The 11,673-nt window shown below is 37.4% G+C and overlaps 1 protein-coding gene across 4 annotated transcripts in view; it reads left to right on the top strand.

Moving 5' to 3' along the window:
* Positions 1–10,411, top strand: part of LOC103144463 (CUGBP Elav-like family member 3) — a 17,462-nt gene extending 7,051 nt beyond the window's left edge. For all 4 annotated transcript variants that reach the window (XM_007561469.2, XM_007561468.2, XM_007561470.2 and 1 more), the window contains 8 exons: positions 436–579; positions 2,815–2,959; positions 4,270–4,419; positions 4,629–4,688; positions 4,826–4,930; positions 6,199–6,342; positions 6,434–6,566; positions 9,786–10,411. In XM_007561469.2, the coding sequence (XP_007561531.2) occupies positions 436–579; positions 2,815–2,959; positions 4,270–4,419; positions 4,629–4,688; positions 4,826–4,930; positions 6,199–6,342; positions 6,434–6,561 (876 nt within the window). In that variant the 3' untranslated portion in view covers positions 6,562–6,566; positions 9,786–10,411. The remainder of the gene's footprint in view (positions 1–435; positions 580–2,814; positions 2,960–4,269; positions 4,420–4,628; positions 4,689–4,825; positions 4,931–6,198; positions 6,343–6,433; positions 6,567–9,785) is intronic.
* Positions 10,412–11,673: the final 1,262 nt, after the last annotated feature.

The raw sequence follows: 11,673 nt of genomic DNA, 5'->3' as shown, positions 1-11,673 counted from the left end.
AAATTAAAATCTGTGGATTGGTATGAACTGCTGACATTATGAGAGGAATCTATTGTCATAGATTTTTTTTTTGTGAATGCGACTGATTTAGAGAGGAGAGCGTCATCAGTGTACGATAAGACATAAATTTTACTTATTGAACTCTCACTGCTCTGTTGCCTGCGTCTTCATCTGCATTCTGTATTTATTGCACTTATTTGGAAGGAAAATGAAGATTCATAGCAGCTTGATAATTACACGCCCGTAATATTGACTGACTCTGCAGATGTTGTGCATTCGTTTCACAAAACCAACCTACAATTTCTGTCGCCTTTTAATAATATTCAGATGATCACATGATGTTAAAAGTCTCTGTTTTATTCTCACTGGATGAGTTTTTAGCTGTGAGAGATCCATGTGTTTTTTTTTTTGTTTTTTTTTATGACTCTTTCTCAGGGCGCCTCGTCCAGCCTGGTGGTCAAGTTTGCCGATTCGGAGAAGGAGCGGGGACTGAGGCGGATGCAGCAAGTGGCCTCTCAGCTGGGGGTCATCAGTCCCATGACCCTGCACCTCGGGGCTTACAACGCCTACACACAGGCCGTGAGCAACACACACACACACACACACACACTGCACGCAAAATCATCCCTAACGCAATCTAAGTTTTAGTTCCAGTTCTCTTTCCTTCGTTCTCCGTCTTCTGTCTTTTCCTGCCGGATGACGAAGCCATGTTTGATTGTACAGAGAATAAGCAGAGGCAGCTCCTTGATTTGTGAACGTGCTTATAACCCGACAGACGGACTAATGGGGAAACATCCTGTCTAACTTTAGCCCTCTGAGTGCATGCTAATTGCTTGTTAGGGGCATTTGCATGGTAAATAGGAGTTTGTAAGTGGATCAGAAATATAAAGCTCTGCCCTCACTAATGTTTGTTTTATTTAAAACAAAAGAAAAACATATAAGTGGACAATCTACTGAACACAATATAGCCGTGCTTCCATTTATTCTGACATAACTTGATTATTCTGAAGGATCAATTTTCCCCCCCTGCTTGTTTGTTGTTTGTGCTTCATCTGCGGTTCTGGTTCAGTAAGTTATGTTACTGACTGAGCAGGTTGTTCCTTCTCAATTCTGTTTGTGTCAGGAATATAAAAAAAATAATAATAATAACACAAAGAGGTTCACTACATCCACCATCTGTACCTGTTGCTCTGTTAAGTTCCCGTTTGTTTGGAAACATTTAAACTGAGTCGCTCAAGGAGTTTAAGTTTAAGGATTTTTTTAAAGAAGTTACATGACTGATCTGTGCTTCCTAAAACTCTTGAAAACTGAGGCATAATGGCACATTGCACCAATCTGATGGCTGAATAACCTGATTAAAAACTCTAAATATCTTTGTTGTTGATTTTATCTGTCTATTTATCCAATAATTTAGCAGCAAAAGCAGTTTGTGAATTAAAAATGTTGCTCATTTTGTCGATAATATGGTCCTAGATTAAAATGCAATTAATTTCAATTAACCTGATTAAAAATTTTAATCGAGTCCTACCACTATATAAAACATTTGTATAAAAAGCTAAAACAATTTTGCAGAAACAGGTACCAGTAAATAATTTGAAATAACTTTTAGAGTCAGCCGTTCATGTATTTCCGGTTTCAAAGCGGTCACAGTCTAAAAACATTAGTTAAAAAAAAAAAGGCAAACTTTGTGGAAATCTGAATCTGTAGTCAATATAAAATTTTTGTTGACTGTGATTTTAACTATCTTGTGTGTGTGTGAGGGAAAAAAAACATACTGAAAATGACGATCAAAGGTTAATCAAAGAGGTGACAAGTTTGGAATATTTTAAACAATGCAAACCTTCCCTTTTAATGCCACTTGTGCCAGAGAAGTAATCGGTGTTACATGAGGAACTGCATTTTTCTCCAAAGTGATCATACTCTAAAAGAGTAAGGGATCGGCTGAAGAATTTACTCTGTTCAACTCCCCAGACAGCCGAAGGAAACTGCTCTGGTTGGTGGGAAAGATTCCTGAAGTGGAAACTGGCCTTATCTGTTCCAGAAAGAGATAAAGCAAACTCTCTGGAAGGCACAGCTCATTAAATGAGATATGCTCCATTTGATTGACATGATCTCGACTAACTAGACGGTTTTTACTCGGTGAAAAACTGCAAATCGCTCTTTAAATTGGTGCAAGGCTGTGTCCACTAATTGATTGCAAATAGTTTTAGCTATGCTTCATTTACGGCTGTTTGGTTTGTGGTGCGAGGAGATGATGTGACCCTGTTTGGTTTCAGACAAATCCAGTCAAACAACCTAGAAAACTCAAATGTTTGGAGGATATGATTTCAGAAAATTGTAGTATGAATATGACATGTAAACTGCGTTGATCCAGATAAATAAATTCTCATACTCTGTCAAAAATCTCTACTGAAAGTCAAACTTTTATCAAAGCTGGGTTGCTGGGTTTGTTTGAACTACATCGTGTGTAATTTACACACTTACTGTCTAGAGACCATTCAGCCAGGTGTAGAGACCCGTCTTCTCACCCCCAGTGGCCTTCATGACTGATTGCAAGGATCAGAAAACGAACGGATTGAAAAACTGGAACAGGTTACTACAGAGAGTGTTGGGTGTTTAGATGTCACCTTCAAAACATGCCGACTCCTGATTCCCAGCCAGGAGTTGGTTGGGAATATTTAAACAAGTTGTATTTTGAAGGAGGGACTCTTGAAAACATAGACATAAGATTGATGAGATTGCAAACATGTTCTTTCCTGCCTGGTTTGTTTGTTCTGTCTTCATCCCAAACCGGTGTCTGTGTTCCCCCTCCAGCTGATGCAGCAGCAGGCCTTGGTGGCTCAGTCGGCCTACCTCTCTCCTGTTGCCACGGTGGCGGCTGTTCAGATGCAGCAGCTCGCCGCGCTCAACCCCAGCAGCATCATCGCCACGCCGATTGCATCCATCACCCCGTCCTCAGGTAATGAGGGCCAGAGATGTCTGGCCCTGGCTGGCCTTAATTAGATTTCTGCTTGAAATATGAGGACAGATGCACAAGGAGAGTAGGACCCAAGAGGACGGCACATGTGTGTGTGTTTGATTTCTGCATTATTTTTGTATTGTTGTTGTCTTTGATTAGTTGTTTAACAGTTGCTATCAGAGAAATATCAACACATCACATTGTGGCGTTATTTAAAAAAAAATAAAAATCCAGAAGGAAGAATAAAACTAATGTTCTTAGCTCTAGAGAATAAAGAGAGTAAAGCAGCAGGTGAAGACGATCAACTATATTGATTAAGTGATCATCAGAAAGTCTGAGCTGTTCTCTAAAAGCAGAGGTTTTAGCAGTTTGCTGATCTGGATCGTATCGATTAAATGTTTGCTAAAAGTGAGGCAGAAAAGCCGTGGAAGTGAAATCTCACAAGGTGAAAAATTTGTACCATTACAGTCCGATGGAAAGTAGCTCCAGAATAATGGAAAGAAAAAGAAAATTCAGCCGTTTTAGAAAACGTATACGGTATTACAACTATTCTCAAAAATAATCCAGAGAATTTCAGTGCAAAAATAAGCCAAAAAAAAGTCCTCACAATGTTGGTTTTGTGCACATTAGACCCCAATGACCAGGACTTTAAAATGGACCTATTGTGCAAAATTCACATCTTTGTACATGAATTTGGGTTTCATCTGTTTCACTTTAAAAAAAAATACACAGCTGTCTTTTGGCAGTAAGTTAATGTCTGGATTAAAATTATTTGTTTCAAAAACCTTCTGAATATAACATGACAAGTCAGCAGGTACTACCCCTCTTCTAGCGACCCTGTTTCCTGGCAACACCAGGGAAGCGCTGCCTGTCACCTAGCATCCCAAGCAGAACTCCAGCAAGTTTGGTCAGCTGGTTTTCAATGACTGCTGGAAAATGTTGACTTTTTATTCAGAAACCACTATCTGCATTCTTGTTGGTTGTGTGGGAGGCTCCACTTCTGCTTTTCAAAGACGTACGGTTGTTTAATTGCACGTGTGTTTGCAGCCATTTTCATGTGTGAGCATAAACTTTGAGTTTGGGCAGCGTGGCCAGCAGCAGCTTGTTTGGATTTAAAGTGACAAGAGGCCCTAAAACACTCAATCAAAAAGGAAAACTGACCATAACAAAATCTCATAATCTAAAAATTATTTTGTGCAAAAAAAAAAAGAGTAATGAACATGTTTTGTGTAGCTTATAGACTTGTTCAAGGAAGCATAATAAGTCACCTTTTAAATGAAAAACTTTCTTTTCTTTAAACTTTTCTACAGGTACCAGCACTCCTCCCTCCATCGCGGCCACGCCCGTTCCTGCTCTGCCTCCGCCCATCGCGGTGAACAGCTACCCCTCTGTGGCAGCTCCACCCAATGGCCAGTCAGCCACAGAAACCCTCTACACTAACGGGGTTCATGCCTATCAAGGTATGGAGATAGTGGATTGGTAAATTAGCTTACAAAGCTTCATGCTGCTACTTATTAACGCTTGTAGAAGCAGCACATTAGGGCTTAATTAAGATTTAACTGAATAAATCTAAGGCCCTAAATGTGATTTGGAGCATGTTGATGTGCCCTGATTAGCATTTCTGAATCATTTTGTTGTGCACTGAGCATTTGTTGACTGTGTGTTACAGCTCAGAGTCCGGTCCTGGATCCCTTGCAGCAAGCTTACACAGGCATGCAGCACTACACAGGTTAGCCCTGCAGGCTAATTCATGCTAACGACAGAGTCACAAGACACCAGTTATGTGCAGAGATGGAACTGCTGAGGATGTTTTGTTGAAGAACGACGTTGTTTAAATTTGTTGTGTCTGTCGTTCGTCTCCATCAGCCACTTACCCTGCTGCCTACAGCCTGGTGGGGCAGCCGTTCCCCCACCAGCCCACCCTGGTGGCTCAGCAGCCACAGCAGCCTCAACAGCTCCAGCAAAGAGAAGGTAAACTCAAACAGAACTATCTTAGACAAACACTGCAGTGTGTGCTTCTTTTTTTTTTTTTTTTAAAAAAAGCTTGGGTCAACAGCCATTTATCATGTTTTACATTGGTTTGTAAACCATGTTTAGATAAAGGAGGTTTGTTTTGTGTTTTTTTTTTTTCACAGCTCATGATATGAGGGTAAACTTTGACTGATTCTGCTTGAATGCTGGAGTAGATATGATAATTTTGTTAAAACAAAGATGAGCACAATCTTTGACTTTTAAGTGCATGAAAATACAGACTGAACTCTTTTGACAAGTGCACCAGAAACACCTAAATGATTTAAGCTGAATTACTCTGTATATAGGTAATAACACTTCTAGAGTACACAGCAGTGTGATCACTGAGTCTTAGTCTGTGCAGTATAATGAACTGAAACCAAAAAATGATTGTTTTTCAGAAATCTGCAACCTGTGGCTCTTTAAATCATCCACAATTCATCAAAAATGCAAAAGAATTAGTTTTAAAATGTAAAGGTAAACAAAAATTCATGTAAAATGTGCAAAACATTTTAACAAAGAGCAACACTGATAGTGTAAGGAATATTGCTTTTTTCCTTCTTTTTTTTAAAGTAACTTTTTGTCTTTTGGTTGTGAAAAATTCACTTTTTAAAAATTTTAAATGAATCAAATTTAAAATGGGACAATGTACAATATACATTAAGGTAGAGATGCATTGTCCCAGTGATATAACTACAAATGTCCCAAACATACGCTAGTATTAAAATACAACATGCAGCAATACAAAATATGAGGACAAATTTGTTTCATGCAGCTTCTGTGACTCTAAACAGATTAATTTGTTTTAGCTGGACCAACAACAAAAATGTCTCTTAGTTATAAAGTTTGCTGAACTCTGAGCTAATTGAATGCGAAGAAGTCAAATGAAAAGCATTTATTTTAAACTTTTTAAGCATTAGAACAGTTTGTTGTAATATATGAACAAATGATTGGCTTTAGTCGAAAACGTCTCTATATAAATAAGTCAATAAGAAACCAGCTGAAAATATGCACATTTATTTCAGGCTAAAGTTACTTTCTTTACATGTTAATAGTCAACACATCCAAATTCCCAGATAGATAAATAAATATCTGAGAAATCGTATACGAGCATAAGGGGTAAAAACACTTTTTTGCCAGGTAATGCCAGATATACCTCAAAAAGAGATTTAATAAATGAAAATATCAATTAGCTATTTATACGTCAACCCTCTTTTCTTTGCCTACAGGTCCAGAGGGGTGCAACATCTTCATCTACCACCTGCCGCAAGAGTTCACCGACTCGGAGATCCTTCAGATGTTCCTGCCCTTCGGAAATGTCATTTCTGCAAAGGTCTTTGTCGACCGAGCCACCAACCAGAGTAAATGCTTTGGTAAGTCACAAAGAACAGGGCTGGAGATAAGGGATTTTAATAAATAATGCGAACCTTTCCTGACATTTTAAGCGTCTGCGTTCCACCTCAGGTTTTGTGAGCTTTGACAACCCGTCCAGCGCGCAAACTGCCATCCAGGCCATGAACGGCTTCCAGATCGGCATGAAGAGGCTGAAGGTGCAGCTGAAGAGGCCCAAGGACGCCAACAGGCCTTACTGAAGGAGGTGAGCGACCGCAAATCAATGTCTTCGCAAAGACTGGCAGTGGCTGAGTGACAGCTGGAAATGAGAGTGGGGAGAATTAGGGATACAAAGTGGCTGTAATTTGGAGCCCACACTTCAAATACTGCAGGAAGTCAATGACAACTGAGTAGATTAACTTTAATGGTGTGGGCATCACCTTGAAAACATCTAGAGGATACCTTTGATGTGTGAAAGATGCAGAAAGTGAGATTTTCACTCTGTTTTAAATGTTCTGTCTAACCGCTGTTCTGTCACAGGGTTGAATGTTAACTGCTGTCCATCATTAATTTTTTCTTTTATTTTTGTTATTTATTGTTTTTGTGCTGTGCGACGTGCAATTTTTTCCTGCAAAAACAAACAAAAAAAAAGTTGTAAAAAAAAAACAAACACTCTCAAGACTGTACCGCCAAACGTATATCATGGAGACGTTCGTCGCTAAACCCCGCCCCCTTCCTTCTCAGAGCGTCGTAAGTTTAATGGCCTGTGTTGGTTGCTGTGGCGATATTGCCTGTGATGGTTGCCATTAGCAGTTTTGTTTAATTCTTGTTATTTTTGGGCCGTTGCCTTGATTCGCCATGCTGAACCGCATGGCGGGTTACAGTGGCGACCGTGAACTGTGTTTGGTGCGTTGTGAGTTTCCTTTTAAAATTATTTTTGTCCTGATATATTTTGATTTTATATCCTTGCAAAATACTGATTGATAAATGTCACTTTACCTAAGCATCTGTAAGTAACTGATTATCATGACATTTTTTTTTTTTGTTAAAAAAAAAACATTAGGTATCAAATATAAAGCTTTTAGATTTTCTCTCCAAACATTTTTTTTTTATTTTTTTTGGTTTTTAATAGTTTTATTTTCGTCTGTCATGATTATCATTCTTACATCTCTTTTCTGTTTTAGTGTGGTAGTTGTGCTGGATTTTGTTGGTCTTGGTGTAACTTATTTCCAAGTGACTTTTTTTTGTGCCTGAGCTTCGTTGGGTTTCCGTACGACTTAAAATGTCCTAAATGTGACCCTGTAAGGTGGTTCAGAGCGTAGTGTTTGTGTGTGAAATCAAACCTAAATGTGGTTATGTTGTTTTTTGTTTCATATATATATTTGATAGATGTGGAAAAAGCACTCCTGCTGTTCATATGAGTGTGTGGATGTGCTGTGAGGTGTTGACCTGGTTTTAGGAGGTTTCAGGTGAAGCTGTTTGGTTTCTGTGCTGCTGGCTGAAAAGCTGCATTCCTCTGTAGGAATTCTGGGGCTCCAAATGAATAAGAAATCATAAGTCATACACGCTAAAAATAGGCACCGGGTCGGTGTGAGCCTGTGATCGTATGGTGACACTGATACCACTATTTTAGGCGCTCTGAAACGTAGCAGCCATAAAGAGTATGGAAATCAATTTCTGCGTTTTCAGTGTTTGGCAAAGTGTGAAAAAAAAAAAAAAAACATTTATATTTTGCTTTATCTTCTTGTGTCCTTGCTTATGTCTCTCCATCTTTGTAGCCTTCCTCTCCCTTTTACATTTCTTTTTGCCTTCCCTTCTCCTTTTTTGTGTTCTTCCTTTCTTCATCCCTCCATCCTCACTTTGTTTTATTCTCTCCACTGCAAAAAAAAAACAATCTTACTAAGTAATTTTGGTCTAGTTCTTTGTCCAGTTATCTTGGTACGCTTGAAATGAAACAAAACGAAGAAGCAACTTTTCAGCAAGATATAAGAGTTTGTTTTGAGTAAATAATCCCTTAATATTGATGACAAAGTACTTGTCTTGACTTGCGGAGTATTTCACTTATAACAATATTTTTTCCCATGTTATAAGAGAAATAATCTTCCAGTGGAGCTCGTACTTCTTAATCAACATTAATGTAAAACGAGCCTTTTTATCTTTCTGAAAGGTTACGTCTGATTTTGTTTTTTGTTTTAAGCGTATTAAGATATTTGCACTAAAACTAGACCAACTTGGTAAGGTTTTAGCTTTGCAGGCAGTGTTCAGTCCTTCATTATATTTTTCCTTGTGCGCTTCTTTCAGTTTCTTCCTCCCTCCTTTGCTCGTGTCCTTTTCTTTTTCGTTTTCACTTTCTTCTGTCATTCCTTTCTCATGTTCTTCTTTTTTTGTGTTTATCCATCATTTTCTTCCTTTCTTGTAGCCTGCATTCATTCGTCATTTCATTTTTAGTAAATTTTGAACTTTATTTTATATTGTAAGCTTAATTCTGTGAAGTTGTGTCTGGAAAACTTTGGAATTATTGCATATAAAAATCTGTAGAAACTCGTAGCACGTCTGAATAAATATGGGAATGCAGAATTGAAAAGACATTTGATTTCATTAATTTTTTAGTTATCTAAAAGTTTTGTTTAATTTCAAAGAGTAAATGCTGTCGTTACAATTATTTACATTTAATTGACATCCATCGTCTTTAATTTGCCAAACCTTTTCTTTCAATCTTCTATCGGTTCGATTTTATGAAATCCTTTTGTTTTTCAAGATTCTGATTTTGCTCTAAATTTACTGTATTTAAATTCTGAATTTATGCGGAACAAGAACATTTAGCAGGATAAATGAGGCTCATCACAACTCCTCAGAGACTCGGCAACAACAAACTTAATTTTAATAAGCGGTCCAGACTCCTGACATGTTAAATTTTCTACATCTGGCTTCAGGAAGAACCATTTGTTCAGATTACAAATACCCTGTATTAATTTTCTTAGCATTCTTCCTATGTTTCATGTGTAATATTTTTATCTTGTATGCATATAAAAGTGAAAGGATCAGTGTTTCTCAAAGGGTTTAAATATTTGTTCTGCTTTATCTACTCATGCTGCTTTAATCCTGAATTAGTCCCATGATTGGAGTGAAAACTAATCTTGTTTTTGAGACATCCTTTATCATGGACTGTTAGAGATGTTGAGTGTTAACTGATGATAACAGTACAACATAATTTGAGCTATAATAATCTATACGGGGCAATTTTCTAAACTGTGAAGAGCTGATTCCTACCAGAATTCCTACCCTGCATGTGTTGAAATAAGCTGCCTTGCTTAGGAGATGAGATGATTAAGATTGTGAGCACATTTGCAGCAGAATGACTGTCCCGTGTGTATTGCAAGATTTCTAATCTTAAAAAAAAAAAATACAATGATTGATTTTTGTGATTTGGTTTAACAAAATCCTCTTTTTTTTTTTTCTTCTCCTTCTCCTTCTTAATTTTCAGGACAACGTAAGAAGTCAATCAAGAAAACCACTTGGGGGACGTCCCAGCCTTGTTTGGTTGTTTTGACCAACCGTATAGCACAGGAGCAACACTTCACAACAAGCAGTATCCCGTGTTTGTGCTTACAGAAACAACATTAACCGCTGTAAAGCCAGCAACAAACTCATCGACAGACTCCGCATCCACACAGTATCCGAAGTGCTCCAGAGTTCCTATCATTCCACAGCTGGATCCATTTATATTATGTATATACTCTATCGTCGGCAACAAGATATACATGTTAAGAAAAAAAAAAGCATATCAATGATGTTATTCTACTGAACAGGGTTCTAATGTATAGTGTGATTTGTGGTCTATGGCGCCAAGAAAAGGCCAGTCTACACAGTCGGCGGCAGAAGAAAATACTATTCTGTATGATTGCCATTGGTAATATTGTTATGTAGAGTTAGTTTTATTAATTATAAGTAAAGTAAAAACATGGAGTGGTTAAAAGTGGAAGCGACATGGATTTCCTCTCGCTGTATATACCTTGGTTTAAAAATGGAGGACTTAAAAACTTCTCAAAGTAACACTCTCTGCTGCCACTACGTTTAAAAATAAAACAAAACGGAAGGAAGGGCTGGGAATTTTTCTATCTTGATTTTTTACGTTTAATTTATTTGGTAATCCATTCGATTGCGGGGGTGATGTGAAAGTTTCTTTCTTTTTTTATTTATGAAGAGGGGGAGGGGGAAAGAGAAGATTCCTGTGGTCTTTACAGCAATGAACACAATTATTATAGAGTTTTTAATTGCATAAATGTACCTATGGAAGTAACAAAAAAACATTTTTCTTTATTTATTCTCTACAATTGCTGTTTTAAAACATATGTCTTTAAAAGAAAATAAAGTACAATTTAGAAAAAAATATATATGTTGTGGAACTTTTATGTTTATCTTATCCCAAAGAAAAATAATTTGAGAGTATGGATAAACACATAAGTATGATTCCTTAGAGAGCTTTGGCGCCCCCTGAGGTACTGGAGAGGTATTGCGGAAATCTACATGAAATCAAAATAGGGGAACTTTGTTTGTATTCCGAAATTAAAACAGAAACATTTTATTGAATTTAGAAATATTTGCGTAAATACGTCCTCATATCTTGCCATTTAAGAAAAAAAAACTACACTTTTCTGTAATTTCGAATTGAAATATTCAGGTCAGGCACGAAGAAGACAGAAAAGGGTGAGGTGTGTGTGTGTAACCGCAGCTTCGGTATGCATTAAACCTGTCTGCCACAAACCTTCTGGGTTTGGTCTCATGAGTCTACACATGCTTCGGCCTTCTTTGACGTGCCCTTGTATGGTGGGTTATCTGTGCCACACAAAGCTGCTGAAACAATGAGGGATAGCAGCAGGAAAAGGCTGCAGATTCATAATTTCCCACTATAACTTGCTGGCTTTAGTGATCTATATTAATGTATGACAATGACATGCTGCATTTCTAGCCACAAAATCCAACTCAAGATATTATACTGGCTAATTAGAGGTTTTTATGAGGCAACCTTAATGTTTTAGTTTTGACCTAATACAGGTTGTTCTTGCTCGAGAATAAACAGGGCCACATTTATTATTCAAAATGTTCTTTCATTTCTACATAAACAGATGTATGACTTAAAAATAAATACCTTTTGCAATGCAAAAACACAAACTCTTACCAAGTATTTTTGTCTAGTTTCTAGGGCAAATATCTTGAACACTTGAAATAAGACAAAACTAACTTATAAGTAACTTTTCAGCAAGATATAGGAGCTTGTTTGAAGTAAATAATTCTATAGTATTGATAAATAAAGTACTAGTTCCACTGGCAGATTATTTCACCTGTTATGTAGGAAAATAGCCTTGTTATAA

This window comes from Poecilia formosa, unplaced genomic scaffold (genome assembly GCF_000485575.1).
Source record: "Poecilia formosa unplaced genomic scaffold, Poecilia_formosa-5.1.2 Scaffold127, whole genome shotgun sequence".
NCBI lineage: Eukaryota > Metazoa > Chordata > Actinopteri > Cyprinodontiformes > Poeciliidae > Poecilia > Poecilia formosa.
This window is presented reverse-complemented; position numbering and strand designations above follow the sequence as displayed.